The sequence below is a fragment of the Engystomops pustulosus genome, chromosome 1 (genome assembly GCF_040894005.1).
Source record: "Engystomops pustulosus chromosome 1, aEngPut4.maternal, whole genome shotgun sequence".
In the NCBI taxonomy this organism is placed as follows: domain Eukaryota; kingdom Metazoa; phylum Chordata; class Amphibia; order Anura; family Leptodactylidae; genus Engystomops; species Engystomops pustulosus.
Window position 1 is genome coordinate 209,668,916 of NC_092411.1, and position 19,675 is coordinate 209,688,590.

The window sequence follows — 19,675 nt, forward strand, 5'->3', positions numbered from 1 at the left end:
ATAAAATATAACATATAAATATATACTATACTGAGAACTAACTTGTGATATATATATATACACAAACACTATGCGGGGGGTACACTGAAAATAAGCCCTCACACAGATCTGGACACGGAAAAATTAAGAAGTTATGGATTTTTGAAGGTGGAGAGTGCCGGTGTCTGTATAATGAAACCATACGTGTGTGAATAGGAAATCAGAATAGGTAATGATAGGAGATTCAAACAGGGGTGTCTAAGGGAATCTCAGTTCTCACATCTGGACGCTAGCTCTGTGTGGATGATAATGTGCATGTGCAGACAAGGCAGCCTTGTGATCTAGAACTATAGCAATAATCTTTTAGGGCACAGTCACATGGGACCAGCAAAAGGTCCCGTGTGACAGTGCCCTTATAGGAAATCTAACATCTTAATCCATCCTGATAAACCATAGACATTACTCATAGATCCAGGCACCGGGACTGTGGTATCTTCTTATATTTGTCATACATGGCCTTCTTCCTTCTAATATCAACTTAAAATGATGTTAATGAGCCTGAAGGGTTCTATGGGGTGTTACCTGGGTTCCTCCGTGCCTCAGATTCATAGGTTGTGATTCATAGGTTAGATAGATACATAGATAGATAAGATATGAGATGGATAGATAGATATATAGATAGATAGGAGATATATAGATGGATAGATAGATAGATAGATGGATGGATGGATGGATGGATAGATAGATAGATAGATAGATGGACACTCACATGTTGCTGACCTCTGGATGGTCTCCTGCTATTCAGGGACATGGGTTCTTTGTAGGACACCAGGGTAGTAGAGATGGATACTCAGTAGGCAGGACTTACAGGAAGAGGGCTGCAGGACGTGAGTGAGATGAAGTGAGGTCAGGGCTCAGATCCTTTACTTGTTTTGACTAATGGTGGCTACATGGGGGGAAGGGAAGAGCTGCTACACTGTAATATGTTAGAGCTACAGCCATGTTAGGGGAAGTCTGTGATCTGCATGGACCCTCTGTATTCTTGGGTGTATTTACCTTAAATGTGCCCCTGTTTGCACTGGTGGAGTCTGGTATTATCACTGAGACATTCAGTACAGACCACACTGCACTTGGCTGCACAGCTCATTCGGCCCCTCCCCCTCTCTCCCATTGGCTGCTCCCTGTCAGCTGGTCTCCTTCAGTGTGAGGCAGCGGAGTAATCTGCTGTCAGAGATGTAAACATATGAGCAGAAAGTGAATCTTTCTGCGCAGACTCAGCCAGGGGAGAAGGCAGTCAGGACGGGACACAGCTACCAGCAGGGGGAGCCAGCAGTCAGCTCAAATAAGGATAACTCAGTAAGGCTGCATATTTTCTAATAACTGTAAATGGTGAAATTATAGCTTACAGTGCACTGAGCTAGAGTATGTCTATCCGCTATGGTGACACAGCCCCTTTAAGGAGTTGTCTACTTTAAGCACATTCCAACAAGTATGATATTGGTTGTGGAAACAAAAGTTATACAAAGTGTGGCTTAGCTGCCGAGCTGAATGGACGCTTGAGTGCGGAGCTCCGCTGATCCTAGCATAAAGCAACTAAAGAACTCTATCAGGCAAGCAACTATCTTAACCTTTCGGGTACACATCGATGTCCCAACCACCCATGACGAGAAACCGTGCCAAAAGAAAGCTGCAGAAGCAGTGTAAGCTCGAGTTTTATTTTGACAAGGAGCGCGGCAAAGATGGCTGCAACTCCCCGCCACACGCGGCCTCCCTACATTCAGGTAGCTTACTTACCTCTTCGCCGTCATCTCAGAGGAGCATTGGCACTAGTGGTGACGCCACTACGGAGCGAACCGACTCGGGAGAGACCTCCCTGCCTCAGCGGGTAGAGTCACAGAGCCCCTTGGAGAAAAGAGGTAATGGACACTCGCCATCTTCAGAGACCAGAAGCCCCGTGAAACAGTGCCAGAAGACCCAGCACGTGGCGGCAGACGCAGTAAACCCACAATGAGCCTGCTTAGGGGAACCTCCTGAGAGAGATGCTTCTGACCCTGGGCACCACTATGCAAAGTAACTAACCAACCTGCTAATACCAATCTGGGCAGAAGTCAAAGAGATTGACTGCAGGGTAGCCAATGTCGAAAAACAAAATGAGCGACTTTGCCAATACCTTTAATCAGTTAGCTGATGCACACAATGAGCTATCTGGCAAATTTGAGGCCCTTAAAGCTAAATTAATGGACCTTGAAGATTGCTCCAGACGAAATTCAGGGGCATACCTGAGGACATTCAGGCACAAGAGCTTCCTAATTACATTCAAGGTTTGATGAAACTTCTGTTGCCAGAGTGCTCACTACAGGATCTTGTTATCGATAGGGCCCACAGGGTCCCACGACTGCGACATCTTCCTGACACGACTCCCAGAGACATCCTAGCCTGGATACACTTTTTTCACACCAAGAACAGAGTCATGGCAGCCATTAGGAAAGTAGGCACACTGCCGTCTCTGTACCAGCAAATAAAAGTATTCGCCGACCTCTCCACTGCCACACTCCGCCAGAGAAGAGAGATCCTGCTGATCACTCTCGCTCTAAGAGAACATAAAATCCCATAAAGATGGGGATTACCTGTCAAGATCATCATCCACAAGGAAGGTCTCTTCCAAACCATCAACTCCTTAGAAGATGGTCAGCGTTTCCTCCGAGACTGGATCATTGCCACACAGCTGCCAGACAACCTTGGAATTTGACCCAGGTTCCCTCCACAGGACTGGAAGACTGTCACCTTCAAGCGTGCTACTAAGCACTAACTCACATGCTGCTGGGCTCAAGATGGAGACGGTTTTGCATTGATCCTGTTTCGGCTGTATCCTTACCTTTTCCCCCCTCCAGTGGTTAGCTATATTAGCTTCCCTAGCTGAGCTCCCAAGCGGAGGAGAAGGGAGCAGGGAGAGGGCCAACATGATACCATACAGGGTAAGCACTGTGACATAACAGCACCATAAAACATAATCTCCCACTGTAACCATGGTGCTTAAATTAGCCACCCTAAACGTGAAGGGCCTAAACAACCCTTGTAAAAGGTCTTACATGTGGAAAGAGGCTTTGTCCCTGAAGTGTGACGTCTTTTGTGCTCAAGAGACTCACCTACTTGAGTCAGATGCTCACAGAATCAAACATCCTCTCTTTCCCCACACATGTCATAGCCATTTTAGTAAAAAACAAAGAGTGGTGTTGCTAGCTATTAAAAACACTGTGGCCTTCTCCCTGATCTCTTGCAAAGCTGATCCGATGGGTAGATATATCATTTTAAATGCTGTAATTATTGATGTGGAATACACGTTGATAGGTGTTTGCGCCCCCAAAAAACGTACCCTAAAATTCTTCCATAACCTACTTCGCATAGTGGACGCCTCCAAAAATAACCATATCATATGGTGTGGAGACTTCAACACGGTCTCAGACCCTTCTATAGACTCCACCTCTACCAATAGGTCAGCATCGCAATCCCTATATAATACCTGTGGGGGTTTGGCCCAGTAGAGACCGTGGTAGCGGGGTGCTGGGATGCAGTTCAAGACAGGGACACCAGGGTACAGTCCAAACAGGTCTCGCCTGCGTTTATTGCAGCAAAATAAAACCAGCCTTTACATTCAGGTATTTGAATAAACAAAAGAAGACCTACCCGTCAGGGTGCTAACTATACACAATAGTCCACTAGCTCACACTAAACAAAAGATCGCGTGGCTGCTCCAGACCCACAGGTCAGAGCTGTGTCCTCTCAACCTCCTTCCACAGAGAGACAACCCACTCAACTCTGCTGAGTCATTTTATCCAGGCTAATTAGGCTGTTCCCATCACCTGTGTCCAAGGTGCTGGACAAACCCACCTCAGCACTAAGGCCTTGCATAGAAGCAAAACCTAGGGGAAACATACCGCCCATCCACAGTTAACCCCTTCAGTGTCTCACATACCCTCCCCCTCTGTTTGACCCTGTGGGGACGAACACTTTTGGCCATCAGACAGTGGGTACGGGACAGGGCATCGGCATTCCCATGCAATTTTCCTGCTCGATGTTCCACCGTGAATTTAAAATTCTGGAGCATTAGGAACCACCTTGTGACCCTGGCGTTCCTCTCCTTGGCCTGACTCATCCAGGTTAGGGGAGAGTGATCGGTCACCAGTGTAAACTGCCGCCCTACCAAATAATACCTCAGGGATTCCAGAGCCCATTTGATCGCCAAGCACTCCCTCTCAACTATACTATAGTTCTTTTCAGGAGGTGTGAGCTTGCGGCTCAGGAATGTTACAGGATGTTCCTCACCCTCCACTACTTGGGACAGGACAGCCCCCAAGCCCACGTCAGAAGCGTCAGTCTGCACAATAAAGGTCTTGGTGAAGTTAGGGGTGATCAGTATCGGTCCCTCACACAAAACCGTCTTAAGTCGCTGAAACGCCCCCTCAGCCTCTTCACTCCACTTTACCATCACCGCCCTGCTACCCTTAGTCAGGTCAGTCAGAGGTGCCGCTATTGTCGCAAAATCGGGGATAAATCGGCGATAATAGCCCACTATGCCCAGAAAAGCCCTCACTTGCTTCTTGCTCAAAGGTCGTGGCCACTGCTGGATCGCCTCTACTTTATTTACTTGGGGTTTGATGACCCCTCGCCCAATACGGTACCCCAGGTAACGGGCCTCTTCCAGACCCAGTGCACACTTTTGGGGGTTCGCTGTCAGCCCTGCTGCCCTCAGGGAGTCTACCACTGCTTGTACTTTGGCTAGATGACTCTCCCAGTCGTTACTATAGACTATAATGTCATCTAAGTAGGCCGAGGCATAACTCCGGTGAGGTTTTAGCACGAGATCCATTAACCTCTGGAATGTGGCGGGAGCCCCATGTAGCCCAAAGGGGAGTACCACGTACTGAAAAAGCCCATCAGGGGTAACAAAAGCGGTCTTCTCTTTAGCCCTGTCAGTCAGGGGTACCTGCCAATACCCTTTCGTCAGGTCAAGGGTGGAGAAGAACCTAGCCTGTCCAAGTCGTTCTATCAACTCGTCAACCCTGGGCATGGGATAGGAATCAAATTTGGACACCTCGTTCAACTTCCTAAAATCATTGCAGAACCGTAGGGAACCATCAGGTTTGGGAATCAACACAATAGGACTCGACCAGTCACTTTTAGACTCCTCGATAACCCCCAGGTCTAACATCTGCCTGACTTCTTCGGATATGGCAAGCCGGCGCGCTTCAGGGACCCGGTAAGGTTTTTGGTGTACCCGGATGTGGGGTTCGGTTATGATGTCATGCTTGATGACTGAAGTACGTCCCGGTAACTTAGAGAACACATCCATATTTCGGAGCACAAACTCCTTCGCTTCCTGAATCTGGGCCCTGGAGAGGGACTCCGAGATCCGTACTTCAGGCACCTTGGCATCGGGTACACCTACCTCCGGTGTCCCCTTCTTGGAGACAGATGCCTTCTCTACTCCCATGGCCATCAGGGACTCTCTTTCCCTCCATGGCTTTAGGAGGTTCACGTGGAATATATCTGTTCGGGTTTCCTCCTCCCCGGCTGAGATACCCTGTAGGTTACCTTCCCCACTCTCTCCATGACCTCATATGGCCCTTGCCATTTGGCCAAGAACTTGCTCTCCACGGTGGGCACCAGAACTAGCACTCTGTCGCCTGGGTTAAAGGTCCTGAGTCTGGCTGACCTATTGTAGACCCTAGACTGGGCCTCTTGTGCCCTTGTCATGTGTTCCTTTACAAGGGGCATTACCGCCGCTATGCGGTCCTGCATAAGGGAGACGTGTTCTATCACACTACGGTGGGGGGTCCTCTCCTGCTCCCAGGTCTCCTTGGCTACATCCAAAAGCCCACGTGGGGAACGGCCATATAACAGCTCAAAGGGTGAGAAACCCGTGGAGGACTGGGGAACTTCACGTATGGCAAACATCAAATAGGGCAACAAACAATCCCAGTCCTTCCCATCTTTGCTGACCACCCTCTTAAGCATCCCCTTCAAGGTCTTATTAAACCTCTCGACCAGGCCATCTGTCTGAGGATGATACACAGAGGTGCGGAGCTGTTTTACCTGTAGTAACTTGCACATCTCCTTCATTACCCTAGACATGAATGGGGTACCCTGGTCAGTCAAGATTTCCTTGGGGAGGCCTGTGCGTGAGAACACCTGGAACAGCTCCCTAGCAATATTTTTGGAGGAGGTGTTCCTTAATGGAATCGCCTCGGGATACCGCGTAGCGTAGTCCAGGATAACTAGGATGTATTGGTGCCCCCTGGAGGATTTGACTATGGGGCCAACCAGATCCATTGCAATCCGTTCAAAGGGCACTTCTATGATCGGTAGCGGGACCAAAGGACTCCTGAAGTGGGAGACTGGGGCAGTAAGTTGACACTCAGGGCAGGAGCTACAATACCGGTTTACCTCCTCCCATACCCCGGGCCAGAAAAATCGCTGCAGGATCCTCTCTCGGGTCTTCTCAGCACCTAAGTGCCCTCCCAGCACATGTTTGTGTGCCAACTCTAGCACCAGCCTACGGTGAGATTGGGGTACTACAAGTTGCTCAACCTCCTCACCCCGTATCTGGTCGACCCTGTACAACAGTTCCCCAATAATCACCATTCGGGGGTATATTTTATCAGCCCCTGGTATTTGGAGTACCCCATTTATCACCTTGACATTCTCCCGTGCTTTAACCAAGGTAGGGTCCTGTAGCTGTGCAGCCCCAAAATTGTCACGGGAAATCTCAAGGTCCAGCATGTCGGCCACCTCCTCGTGGCCCTCGACCTCACCAGCTAGGACCTCTAGGGGAGAGAATTCATCACATGGGGTCACCCCTACTGCTGGTGTGTGTACATCGGCCTCAAAGGGTTCAGGGGCCAAGGCCGGACATACCTGATGTCCATTATCTGCAACAGCACCTGAGGTGGGTCTTCGTCTCCAGAGGTCCCAAAACACCGGTAAGTCTCTGCCGATAATAGCCTCATGAAAAAGGGTCCCCACCACCCCCACTTCATGGGTAACAGTACCACAAGGGGTATGTAGGTTGATGACAGCAGTGGGATATTCGCGAGTGTCCCCATGTATACACAACACTCCCACTCTCCGCCCACTGTATAGTCCAGGATCAACCAAAGTTCCCCGCACCAGGGTGACCAGACTCCCTGAGTCTAGCAAGGCTTCCACTGTGTGACCACCGATTGTGACCATGCATACTTGGGGTTCTGCATCCGTGACTGACTCTGCCGCCAGAACTGGCCGGGCAAACAGTGACACTCGCCGGGTCTGGTTGCAGTCCATTGGCTCCACTGACAGTGGACAGTTGGCAGCAATATGGCCCATTTCATGGCACCGCCAGCACTGGATACGGCCATGACCTCTGTCACGAGCCTCACTGGGTTTCTGGGTATCCACGCCCCCCAATGAACCCCCTCCCAACCTGACATGTCTCCCCTTTTCCGCAGTAGCAGTCTTAGCAGCTGGTTTGGTGACCCTGTCACTGGCACTGCTTCGTGTGGGAGAGGTAAGTAGAAGGTCCTCTGTAGCCCGATACCTCTCTACAAGGGACACAAGCTCCTCAGCTTTTGTGGGACCGGCCTGTCCAACCCACCGCTGGAGCCGAGAGGGCAGAGAACGGGTGAACTTGTCGAGGACCACTCTCTCTACCATCTGTGCTGGGGTGCAGTCCTCTGGTTGTAGCCACTTCCGGACAAGATGGATCAGGTCATGCATTTGGGAGCGTGGGGGTAATTTTTCTGAGTAAGCCCACTGGTGGACCCGGCTGGAGCGAACTTGAACGGTGACCCCAAGACGAGCCAGAATCTCCGCCTTTAGCTGGGGGTACTTACGGGCCTCCGTTTCACTCAGGTCGTAGTAAGCCTTCTGCGACTCGCCGGTCAGGAACGGTGCCAGGACATCTGCCCACTGCTCAGCCGGTAACTCCTCTCGCTCAGCTACTCGCTCGAACACAGTGAGATACGCCTCCACGTCGTCGGTCGTCGCCATTTTTTGTAAGGCCTTTTGTACTGCAGCCCGTGCGGAATGCTGGACAACCGGGTACCCTTGCAGACCAGTATGGGACCCCTCAGTAGTCGTCGCTTGCGGTGCTGCCATCATGCCAGAAAACTTCTCCATCATCAGCTGGAACATGGCTCAGGATTCTTCCTGCTGCTGGCGGGACCTCTCCTCCTGCAGCTGGAACATGGCTTGCTGCTGACGGGACCTCTCCTCCTGCTGCTGGAGCATGGCTTGCTGCAGCTGCCGATTAGCCTGAGACTCTTCCTGCTGCTGCTGCCGATTAGCTCTGGCCTCCTCTTGCAGGTATTTAATAAAGTCCTCCATCTTGGCTGTATCCTGCAATTTGCCTGATGCTTTCAGTCAGGCCATGCAATGTTGCAGGATGTATCAAGCCTTCCAGGTGTATGTCTTTTTGAACTGCCCGCATCCTCCACCATATGTGGGGGTTTGGCCCAGTAGAGACCGTGGTAGCGGGGTGCTGGGATGCAGTTCAAGACAGGGACACCAGGGTACAGTCCAAACAGGTCTCGCCTGCGTTTATTGCAGCAAAATAAAACCAGCCTTTACATTCAGGTATTTGAATAAACAAAAGAAGACCTACCCGTCAGGGTGCTAACTATACACAATAGTCCACTAGCTCACACTAAACAAAAAATCGCGTGGCTGCTCCAGACCCACAGGTCAGAGCTGTGTCCTCTCAGCCTCCTTCCACAGAGAGACAACCCACTCAACTCTGCTGAGTCATTTTATCCAGGCTAATTAGGCTGTTCCCATCACCTGTGTCCAAGGTGCTGGACAAACCCACCTCAGCACTAAGGCCTTGCATAGAAGCAAAACCTAGGGGAAACATACCGCCCATCCACAGTTAACCCCTTCAGTGTCTCACATACCCTATATGAATATGACCTATTCGATAGCTGGAGACTACTCCATGATACTGAGAGGGATTACTCTTTGTTCTCTAGCAAACATAATTCATATTCCCGCATAGACCTCATCCTAACTTCCCGTTCCCTTCTCTATCTCACCAAAAAATGTGACATAGATATCATTAAATGGTCCGGCCATGCTGCAGTTACTTTAGAAATAGAGGAATCCTAAAACCGCACTAACTGCCGCATCTGGAGGTGCAATGATTTTATGTTAGCAAACCCAAAAACTATTGAAAACCTCACCATAGCTTTTTTTTTTTTAAACTGATTTTATTGTGCGACATGTTCATAGCAGTCATACAAAATACAATATGCAAGGAAACATTAGCATTTGTGTCATATCGCGTGAAGCGATGGAGTTACAGCGGTATAGCACATGACATATGTGTACATAGCAAGAATAAAAATCTCTCTTTTACAAAACCTGCTAAGTCTCCTTTCTTTTTGCAATACAAATGTGCTATGACATGTGATAATTAGCAAATTACAAGAACAATACAAACAACAACAAAGCAACTAAAACAAACAATATATTATATTGCAAAATTGACTAGAGACCCAACCAACTTCTCCAGTCTCAGCTTGTGACATTTCAGGTGTGTGGTGTGTCAGACCCCTCTTGTTAATCTTATTTTCCTCTCTCCAATCACCCCTGCTGTATTCTCAGTCACTTTTTCCCTTTATCTCTCTCTCCGACGCACTCATAGTCAGCTGGCCCTCGTTTCAGGGGGGTATTCCCCTAGTGGTGAGGTAGTATTTGATTTCTTCGATGCACTACTTCCCTATATTATAGAAGTTATATCTCTCAGTTCTTGCCTCAATCTACGAACGGAGTAATTTGTGTCCCTCGACTCACACCAAGTTCCCCACACTCGATCAAATTTGTCAGGACATTTGCGATGTTTATATACTAGCTTTTCATATGGTAGTATTTGGTTGATTTGTGCTTTCCACATGTTAACGTTTGGGGTATTAGGGTCATACCATCTGAGTGCTATGCACTTTCGGGCCATAAATAGAGTTTCCCTCAGGAAAATGATTTGGTAATGAGACCAATCTTCTTCAGGAAGAAGGCCCAAGAGGCATGCTTCAGGGGACTCGGAGATGGGAATATGTAATAGAGTGGACAAAAAGCTAGTAATGTCCTTCCAGAACTTCTGAATCGGTGGACAGACCCAGCTCATATGCCAGAAGTCTGCACCGAGCTCACCGCATCTTGGACAGGCGGTCGAGGGGACTCGGCCCATTTTGGCCATACGTACGGGTGTTAAGTAGGCCTGATGGGTGAAATATAGTTGAGTCATTCTATTATTTATTCAGGGGGACACCTTGGTATGGGCAGCAAGTAGCTCATCAATCGACTCATCCTCTAATGCGGGAATAAGTGTCCTCCATTTATCTAATACTGGTAGTTTGTTGTTGGCCAGCTTTCCCTGAGTGAGGTGGGTGTATAATGCAGAGATGATGCCCCTAGGGCCCTGTGTTTTGCATATCCCGATTAACGGGTAGGAGGAGATGGGTATCCTAGGGGGTGGGAACTGAGATTCCAGGGCATGTCGCAGTTGTAGGAATCTATAAAAAAAATTTCTCTCAAGTGCAAACTTTTGCTGTAGTTCCTGAAAAGAATGAAGAACGTTCGCGCCATAAATATCTGCCAGTGTGCGTACGCCTTTGCTTTCCCAAAGGGGGCCCCCCTCCAGCTGTTGTAGCTGCGGTAAAACTGGGTTGTTCCAGAGTGGCATTTCCGCTATGGTGCTTGTAAACCCCGTTACTTTAATCGTAGCTTGCCATACTTGCCTAGCTAATCTGTGTAGGGGGAGTAGGGGCAGTTCTAGGTCAGGGTTTGGTACTAATACCGGCCATAGGCTAGAGACGCCCAAGTGATGCATAAGATGATGTTCTGCATTTGGTAGTGGCTGTTCAATGACCCAATGTCTAAGGTATTTGAGCTGGCCTGCTACATAGTAGAGATAGAAGTCTGGTAGAGCCATTCCCGCCTCTTCTTTGGGGCGCTGTAAGGTAGCGAGACTTAATTTGGCTCTGGATGTACCCCATATGAAGGTGCCTATAAGGGAATGTAATGTTTTGAAGAACCTTTTCGGGATCGGTACTGCAGCATGTTGTAATACATATAGGCATTTGGGCAAAATAATTAATTTCACTAGGTTTATTCTCCCAGCTGTTGAGAGCGGAAGAGTTTTCCATGCCTTGCTTTTACTTCCAGCAAAAGCCAGCAATGGGTCTGTCACCCTTTTACTTGTATTGTGATATGTCTTAAAAATAGTGATCCCCAAATAAACAAATTCAGTTACCACTTTCAGCCTTTCCACAACTTCAGGTCCCGTCCATGGGGAGGAGCCCAGAGGCATGAACACTGACTTGGACCAATTCACCAATAGTCCCGAGTATTTCCCAAACTCGCTAATGAGGGAGATTGCATGCGGTAAGGTGGTCTCTGCGTCAGACATAAACAGCACCATGTCATCTGCGTATAATCCAACACGGTCCTCTCTTTCTCCCACTATTATGCCACGGTAAACTGTGTCTTGCCTTAGTCTCAACGCTAGAGCCTCTATTGCCAGGGCAAAGAGGAGCGGGGAAAGCGGGCACCCCTGTCGGGTACCCCTATATAAAGTAAATTGGTCTGACAATTCCCCGTTAATTAACAGTTTACTAACTGGCGACGCATACAGGATATCGATCCAGGTGGAGAATCTAGGCCCAAATCCGAACTTTCGTATGCACTGTTTAAGAAAGGCCCACTCTATAGAGTCAAATGCCTTTGCCGTGTCTAAAGAAGCCAGGGCTTGCCCTCTCCCCTTCACCTGTCCTATCTGTGCCGCCACTTGCACCCTTCTTCCTCACCATAGCTTTACAAGAATATTTTCATTTCACGCAAAAAGTGGAAGAAAATCCCTTTCAAACCTGGAATGGTCACAAGGTATTTAGCAGAGGTCTATTTATGCAACTACGTAGTAGAATGAAAAGAGAAAGGGAAAAGAAGGTTGATTCTCTGCTCTCGCAGATACGGAACCTAGATACTACTAATAAGGCCCAACCATCACCACTTACCACTGCACAAATAACAGAGGCAAGACAGGAACTTAGAAACTGTTTCTTATATACATATGAACAAAATCTTCAAAAAACTAAAGCCCTCTTTTACTCACAGAATAATAAAGGCAGGAAACTGCTAGCAAGTAGAGTTAAACATTTAGAAACCAGATCAAGAATCCCCTTCCTCTCCCCCCAGATAACCCTGCAGCCAAAATTCAGGACCCTAAAAAGATTGCAAACCTATTTAGAGACTATTATAGCTCCCTCTACAACTTAAGTGCAAACCCAGATACTCCACAACCGTCTGAGGCGGACATACAGAATTTCTTAGCCTCCATAAACCTTCCATCGCTAACAGAGACCCAACTATCTTGCCTAAACAAAGCGCCCTCCCAGGAGGAAATCCAAAAAAATAATAAATTCCCTTCCTGCTAGGAAAGCCCCAGGGCCAGATGGCTTCACAAGCCAATATTACAAAACCTTCCAGGATACCCTCCTTCCCCACCTCACAGCCGGCCTCCCTGGGCTCCTTCCCTAAAGATATGTTGCAAGACACCATCGTAACAATTCCAAAACCCGGTAAACCCCCCACCTCTCCTCAATATTTTTGCCCTATTTCATTGCTCAATATTGATTTAAAAATATACGCAAAAATACTCGCTCTCCGCTTAGCCGCGGTCATCCCCTCGTTGGTCAGCCTTGACCAGTCGGGATTTGTACAATCCAAACATATAACAGACAACTCCAGAAGACTCATTAATATTATAGACCACTTGAACAGATCTGGAGAGGAAGCGGTCGTGGTTACATTGGATGCCGAGAAGGTGTTTGACCACATCAACTGGTCATTCGCCTCCTCGGTACTAGAAAAGATGGGATTTTCAGGATCAATACTACAAGCTATAAAAGCCCTATACTCCTGCCCCTCAGCTAATATCTTAGCAAATGGAACCCTTTCCAACGACCAAATTTTGACTAATGGGACGAGGCAGGGCTGCCCCCTTTCCCCCCTCATATTTATCCTTTCTATCGAACCTCTTGCTCAACCTTTAAGGTCCCACGATAGTGTCGAAGGAATTAAAATAGGAGATAGAGAGCATCTAATTTCTCTCTACGCAGATGATATAGTCCTGACCCTGTTCAACCCATCCACCTCCTTAGAACATGCATTATCAGATATATCAGAATATGGGAGGATCTCCTATTATAAACTAAACCTGCAGAAATCCCAAATTATGCCCATAAACATCCCCCCAGCCTCCATCAAAAGACTAAAAGAGAAATTCCAACTAGATTGGCAAGTGAAATATTTAGGGATTAACATAACCACCAAAACGACGCAATTATACAAGGCCAACTACCCTGGGTCACTGAAGGATATTGGTGAGGAAGTACAGAGATTCTCGAAAAATGACTCTTCCTGGGTGGGTCGCATCCCCACCTTTCAGATGATGTCTCTCCCCAAGCTTTTATACCTATTTTGCATCCTCCCTGTTTACGTGCCTACATCATACTTTAGAGAAATGTAAGGCCTAATTATGAAATATATATGGGGTAAAAATAAACCCAGAATAGCCAGCTCCATTATGTATAAACCCCGCCTCCTAGGAGGCATGGGAGTCCCTAACATTCAAGATTATTTTATTGCCCCACAGGTTAAACAACTGAAAGAATGGTGGACCGGTGACTTAACTAAACACTGGACCCACATAGAAAACTGCTCTGCCCCAACAAAAAATCTCAGAACCCTCTTACTGGGGGCCCTAAGTCCCAGCCGTGCACCCCCTCCCCTGCCTACCCTGCTCACAGCTTCTATTGCTATGTGGAAGAAATTCCACAGCAGTTGTAAAACCACTAATCTGTCCATGGAAAAGTTTTATCCCTTGACCGCTTTGGACACCTTTACGGTCAATCTAGATTTGTCCACATGGATAGAAAAGGGGGTCAATTACCTGGGAGACTTAATGCGTGACGGAACCTTGCTGCCCTTTGCAGAAATAACCCGAAAGTATAATATATCCCACAAAGACCACTTCAAATACCTCAGGATCATACATGTATTGCAACAACATAATATGCATAATATAGAAGCTAATAAACACATCTTTGAACTCTGGTCTTCCCCAGGGATCCCATATTCAGAACTACACAGCATTTACAGAGCATTAGGCTCCAAGGACTCTCTGGTGAAATCTACACCCATGCTGACGTGGGAAAGAGAATTGGGCAGAGAGTTTACCCCCTTGGCTTGGAAGAACGCCTTTCAAGGGATAAACTCGACATTTAAATGTATGACTTTCTTTGAAGCAGCAATGAAAACCACTCTACTTTGGTATCTTACCCCTGAAAATCTGAGTGTTATGTACCCAGGCACTTCCCATTTATGTTGGAGGCAATGTGGAGGGAGGGGTACACTTTACCACATCCTTTGGCAGTGCCCACATATTACTGACCTTTGGGGGAGAGTTTTTGAAACACTCAGTAACATCCTAGGCTCCCCGACTGCCCCGTCCTCTGCTCAAGCCTTACTTTTTCTTGATCTGCACCAATACCCCTTAAACTTCAGGGCTCTATCATCCTTTCTATTCATAGCCACTAAGGTGGTTATCACCAGGTATTGGAAATCTGCAGTTACCCCACCCTTTGATGAGATTTTATCATTAATGCATCAAACCTGTATATATGAACGCATGTGGGCGCATAAAAACCACACCCTTAAAAGGTTTGAGCGGGATTGGCGTAGATGGCTTCACCCTAACCGATTTCATCCCCCATGAACGTGGACTCATCCCACCCTCCCAACCCCCCCCTTCACAAACACCCTAAAGCCCCCCTCGCACCCCCCCTCGCCCAAGTCATACAGGACTCATAGAGGTATGCCTTATCATGACCTCAGAATGGATGCCTGCCTTGTTTTGTTTATCTGTTTACTTGCTTTTGTTTGCCTTGGCTTATCTGGAACATAGTGTACATTAACAACTGTATTCAATTATGGAACCTCATAACATGATGGAATATTCTCACTGCTCTACCTAAGTACCCATGTATTGCTCAGATTGACATACATTGCTATAATGTGTTTCTAAGCTTTTGTTTGTTTGTAAAAATGAAAAACTTCAATAAAAAGTATTGGAAATAAAAGTTATACAAATTTCCAATATACTTTCAGTATCAATTCTTTAAGTTTTTTTCTAAATCTCTTCTTGCTGTTATGCAACAGGAAGATATATTATTTACTTCCTGTAGATAAACACTGGTCTATGGTCATATGATGTCACAGAGGTTGCCAGTTTGTTATTATCACAGAGCTCTGATTACACTGTGTGATATAACGAGCCGTGAACCCATGCAACATAAAATGACCATGGACCAGTGTTTATCAACAGGAAGTAAAGAATTAAGTTTCCTGTTGCATGACAGCACGAAGAGATCTAGAAAAAACTTTAAGAATTTATATTGATATTGCTAAAATTATTTGCATTTTTATATATCTATCTGAATATTGCTAAGCATTTCACAGCATGAAAATTATATGTTTTCATCTTGAAATGTGAAAATTTAAAAATTAGATAGTGTGCAAGCTTATGTTCTTTATAAGTTGGCGCTAGTGATTTCATAAGACTTGACAATTGACAGCACTTTAAATATTTTGGCAGAATTCCCGTTACAGACTGAGAGGCAAAAAAGAAAGAAAAATATCTCTCATGCAAATGAGAAGTAAAATGTGAAGATTCTTGAGAACTTTGGAAATATATAGTAATAAAAAGTATCCTTGATTGTAAAGTAAATGTTTTATACTATACCTTAATAAAATTGGAAAGATGTGTAAATAGTTCTTTTCCCAAGTTTCTTTCATCTCTATATGACTTTCTAAGGCTTTGAAAATGTGAGGAAAAATATTCTTGAGTGGACACATGTCACATAGGCTAACAATATCACAAAGTGCACAATGTGTTCATAGCTCATTCTGCATCAAATAGTTGGGAAGCTATTTATCTTTTATCTTTATAGCATGTTTTCAAGTATAACACCGATTTCAGAAAACATTGCATTAATACATTGCAATGTAAAAAGAAATAAGAGTATGGAGACCTTGTTACATGTTTTTAAACTTTATTTAAAACAATCTGTATAAATTTTAGTAGCAACGTGTGGTGTTTTATTTTAATTTATAGCTGATCCCATAATATAACAAATATCATTGGTTAGCCCTAAAATGGGGTTCATATGGTTATCCTTTTTCGGATTCATAAAACAGGAAAATAAACTGGTTTGAAATGCTTCCTGTCAAATCTGAACAAAGCCTCTAAAAGGGAATTTCCCATGACCACATGATAGGGCCTAACTTGCTGATCGATGGGGTCTCAGAGATGAGACAGCCACAGATGAAAACGAGGGGTCAAATGGGGTCCCATGAACCCCCGTCGGACCCCTCGTTGCTCTGTCAGAGTAATTGGCATGCTTGGCAATCTCTGTCAGTTCCATAGAGATAAATGGAGCAGAACGGTCATGCACAGCCGTCTGCTCCATTACTCTGACGGAGTGACTAGGGGTCCGATGGAGGTAGGTGGGACCCCATCAGACCCCTTGTTTTCGTGATATGTGGGGGTCTCATCTTGGAGACACGCACTGAGACCCCCCTCATCACTAAGACCCCCACTGATCAGCAAGTTATTAGGTATTAGGTGCACAGTTTTCTAAAGTGTTGGGAAAAATTCAACACCGACACAATTGTGGCGTAATAAATACATGTGCAAACTCCAAAGACACTTTTTTTCATGCAAATGTACAACAAAAAATTGGCGCAGACGCAATAATAAATCTGGGCCATTGTGTGCAAATATTACAAGTTAGAATTTCTGGAAGGGTCAACAATCCAGAGATTTATTATTATTATTTTGATATACCTGTCATAAGGTAGTTGACATACAGAATATCTGCTGTATACCACAGAAACTAATCTGACATTATTTTAGCTTGAAATTACTAATGCCATAGAACCCATGTGTGTTTAGATGTATTCAAGTTGTTAATCTTTATTTAAGCTAATTTCTATCGTGGTTGTCACCATTGTGTTTAAATTAAAAAAGAAGTACAGTATGTGTGTGTATATTGTTATATGGTACATTATTTTAATCCTTTTATTTTTTTTTCCTAGGCCCTACTAGACACGCAAAAATTATTGCGCACTCAGGTTGCAAATTTCACCTTCAATCTTGGATTTTCAGGGAAGTTTTTTCACACAGGTAAGTATCTTGGAAAAACTACCTATATAAAATTGTTCTTTGTTGCTCAGTAGCTACCACCATGTTGCACTATTTTCAATTCAAACAGGGCCCTAATTCCTATTTTATTTGAACATGTCTCTAATGTATGTCTTATTTTGTTAATATTTGTATGATATGTAGAATATAATGGTGTTATATAACTAAGTAATTATTATTAATAACAACAATCAGGGTACTCAAAAATCTCATCGGATTTGTGACAGAAGTAAGCCTTAAAAGAAGATATATAAGTGCATATCCTGGAATAATAGACATACAATGGGAGAATTATCTTTTCTCTTTCTAGTTTTCTTGTCAGTCTATTTATTTTTTGTCTTGTTTCTTAGTCTAATTAGTATTAGTTGGATTTTTCATGTGTTAAATTGCACCTGTGTTGTTCTGCTTCTTCTTAACAAGTTCGCCACCTTTGACCAGGAAAGCCTTTGCACACTTTATAGACATTTTTTCAAAAGTCACAGATGGCCAATACAACTAACTTAAGTCTAAATGACTTGAATCAATAGATAAATAAAGCAAATCCATCCAAAAATTGTTGAACAAGAGCTGTGGTGCAAATATAGGAATATCGCAGAAAAATGTGCAAAATTATGACTACAGGTGGTCCCCTACTTAAGAACAACCAATTTACAGACGACCCCTAGTTACAAACGGACCTCTGGATGTTGGTAATTTACTGTACTTTAGCCTTAGGCTACAATAAAGAGCTCCAACAGTTATAAAAAGTGTCTCCTTACCTGATGTTTTCTTGGAAGCATTGGACTATACTTCAAACACCCCAATTCCATGGCACAAATATCCAGTGTTTTTGCTTTTAGGTGAGCTTAAGTAGAATGCCTCATTGACGCTGCCTAATGCCATTCAGCTGAGGACAATATATATACTTTTTATTAACCATGGCTGGCTTATTATATAACAAACCAATAGGATAGCCATATATAGCCATATAGAGGTAGCTAATTTCTGGCCAATGAAAAAAAATGCAGACCAGTTATGAATTATTGCTCAGAATTTCAGAAGTTGCATGGTGTTAAGGAGTGGTGGTGTTAAGGATTAAGTTTGACTGATGCCAAATGGAACGCAGAACGAAGTGAGTTTATTTTTTTAGTTTCAGATGTTTCAGTTGAGCCTTTGTAATTGATAGTTCTGCAATGTCCAGCTTCTAGTTGTGCAGTTTGCCGAAAAAGGGGCCTCTGCTATTGTAACTGTTCACCGAAACACCTGAAAAGTCATTGGCCTTTGGAAAAGAAACAGCATCTAGATCCTTCTTCCTCCTCCTCATCTGACCATATATGTACAAATATACTCAGTGGGGGAGATAAACTAAGAAAAAATGTCTAGATTGTTGGCATAATTTACAATACATATTCTAACATCAAACAAAGCCAGCTAAAAGGAGTTTTTTAGTTAGACAAGATAGTCTTGTCTAGATAGTCAAGATAGTAATTGACTGTGTACACTAATACTTTACTGTGTAACTTTTGCAAATTTAGTTATCTTTCCAGTATGCTTAAAGGAAACCTTTCAGCTGAGGACAGTGTTGGTTGACAGCCCTGGAAAGCTGTGTGGATACTGTCAGTAGTGATCAGACTTTCTTGCAAGGGCTCAGGGCAGGTCTATCACCCTGGAGAGCTTTCTGTTCTGCTCCACAGCTCCTCCCCTGGTAAGAGTAGAAACTGTATCAAGTTTTTGGGTGGATAGCAGAAGGGAGGGGCAATGGAACGAGTCATTGCTGAGAGCAGAAAGCTCTTAAGCATCAATAACCTGCCAAAAATAATTTTCTGGAGCAACAAACCTGGATTAAAAGTTCACTTTCACAGTTCTGCTTCTACTTACTACTGCACACCCAAAAGTATGACTACACAGATCTCCAAGACATATACCTAACACTGTCTAGATTTTATTATGGTCAAAACTGATGACACATTCCCTTTAGTTTTAAGAAGAATTAACATAATTATTACTAAAACAAACACATCATCATAATTTTTTTTTAAAACATACACATTCATTAAGGAAAAGAAAAAAAACTACAAAGAGGCAACTTGTTAACAAATAAAGTTAACCAAATGCATGACTTTACATTTCATTTTCCAGGCCTAGGGAGCTCTGAATTAAGTCAATGTAAAAGAAATTTCTATTTGAAGGTAATTTGGACAATATACTGTATCATTACTGTAAAACCTAGTGTCAGCTACTGTGTCCTTTCAATAAAGTTTAGTGCAGTACAGAATCATAGGCAGATATGCCCCATTACTTCCAGCCATAGTAACTACATCAATTTCTTGTAATTTTCTTAAAGGACATAGAACACGAACTAGGACATTATTTTGCTGTTCATAGAACTGGATAGGACAACCAAGGGTGTAACATTATTTTACTTTA

At 44.7% G+C, this 19,675-nt stretch overlaps 1 protein-coding gene across 2 annotated transcripts in view; it reads left to right on the plus strand.

Moving 5' to 3' along the window:
- LOC140071636 (bifunctional heparan sulfate N-deacetylase/N-sulfotransferase 4-like) overlaps nucleotides 1–19,675 on the plus strand; it is a 234,420-nt gene that overhangs the window by 63,272 nt on the left and 151,473 nt on the right. For both annotated transcript variants that reach the window (XR_011849178.1, XM_072119203.1), the window contains exon 3: nucleotides 17,164–17,251. Coding sequence is in view for 1 of the 2 variants with exons in the window: in XM_072119203.1 (XP_071975304.1) it covers nucleotides 17,164–17,251 (88 nt within the window). In the remaining variant the exon portion in view is untranslated. The remainder of the gene's footprint in view (nucleotides 1–17,163; nucleotides 17,252–19,675) is intronic.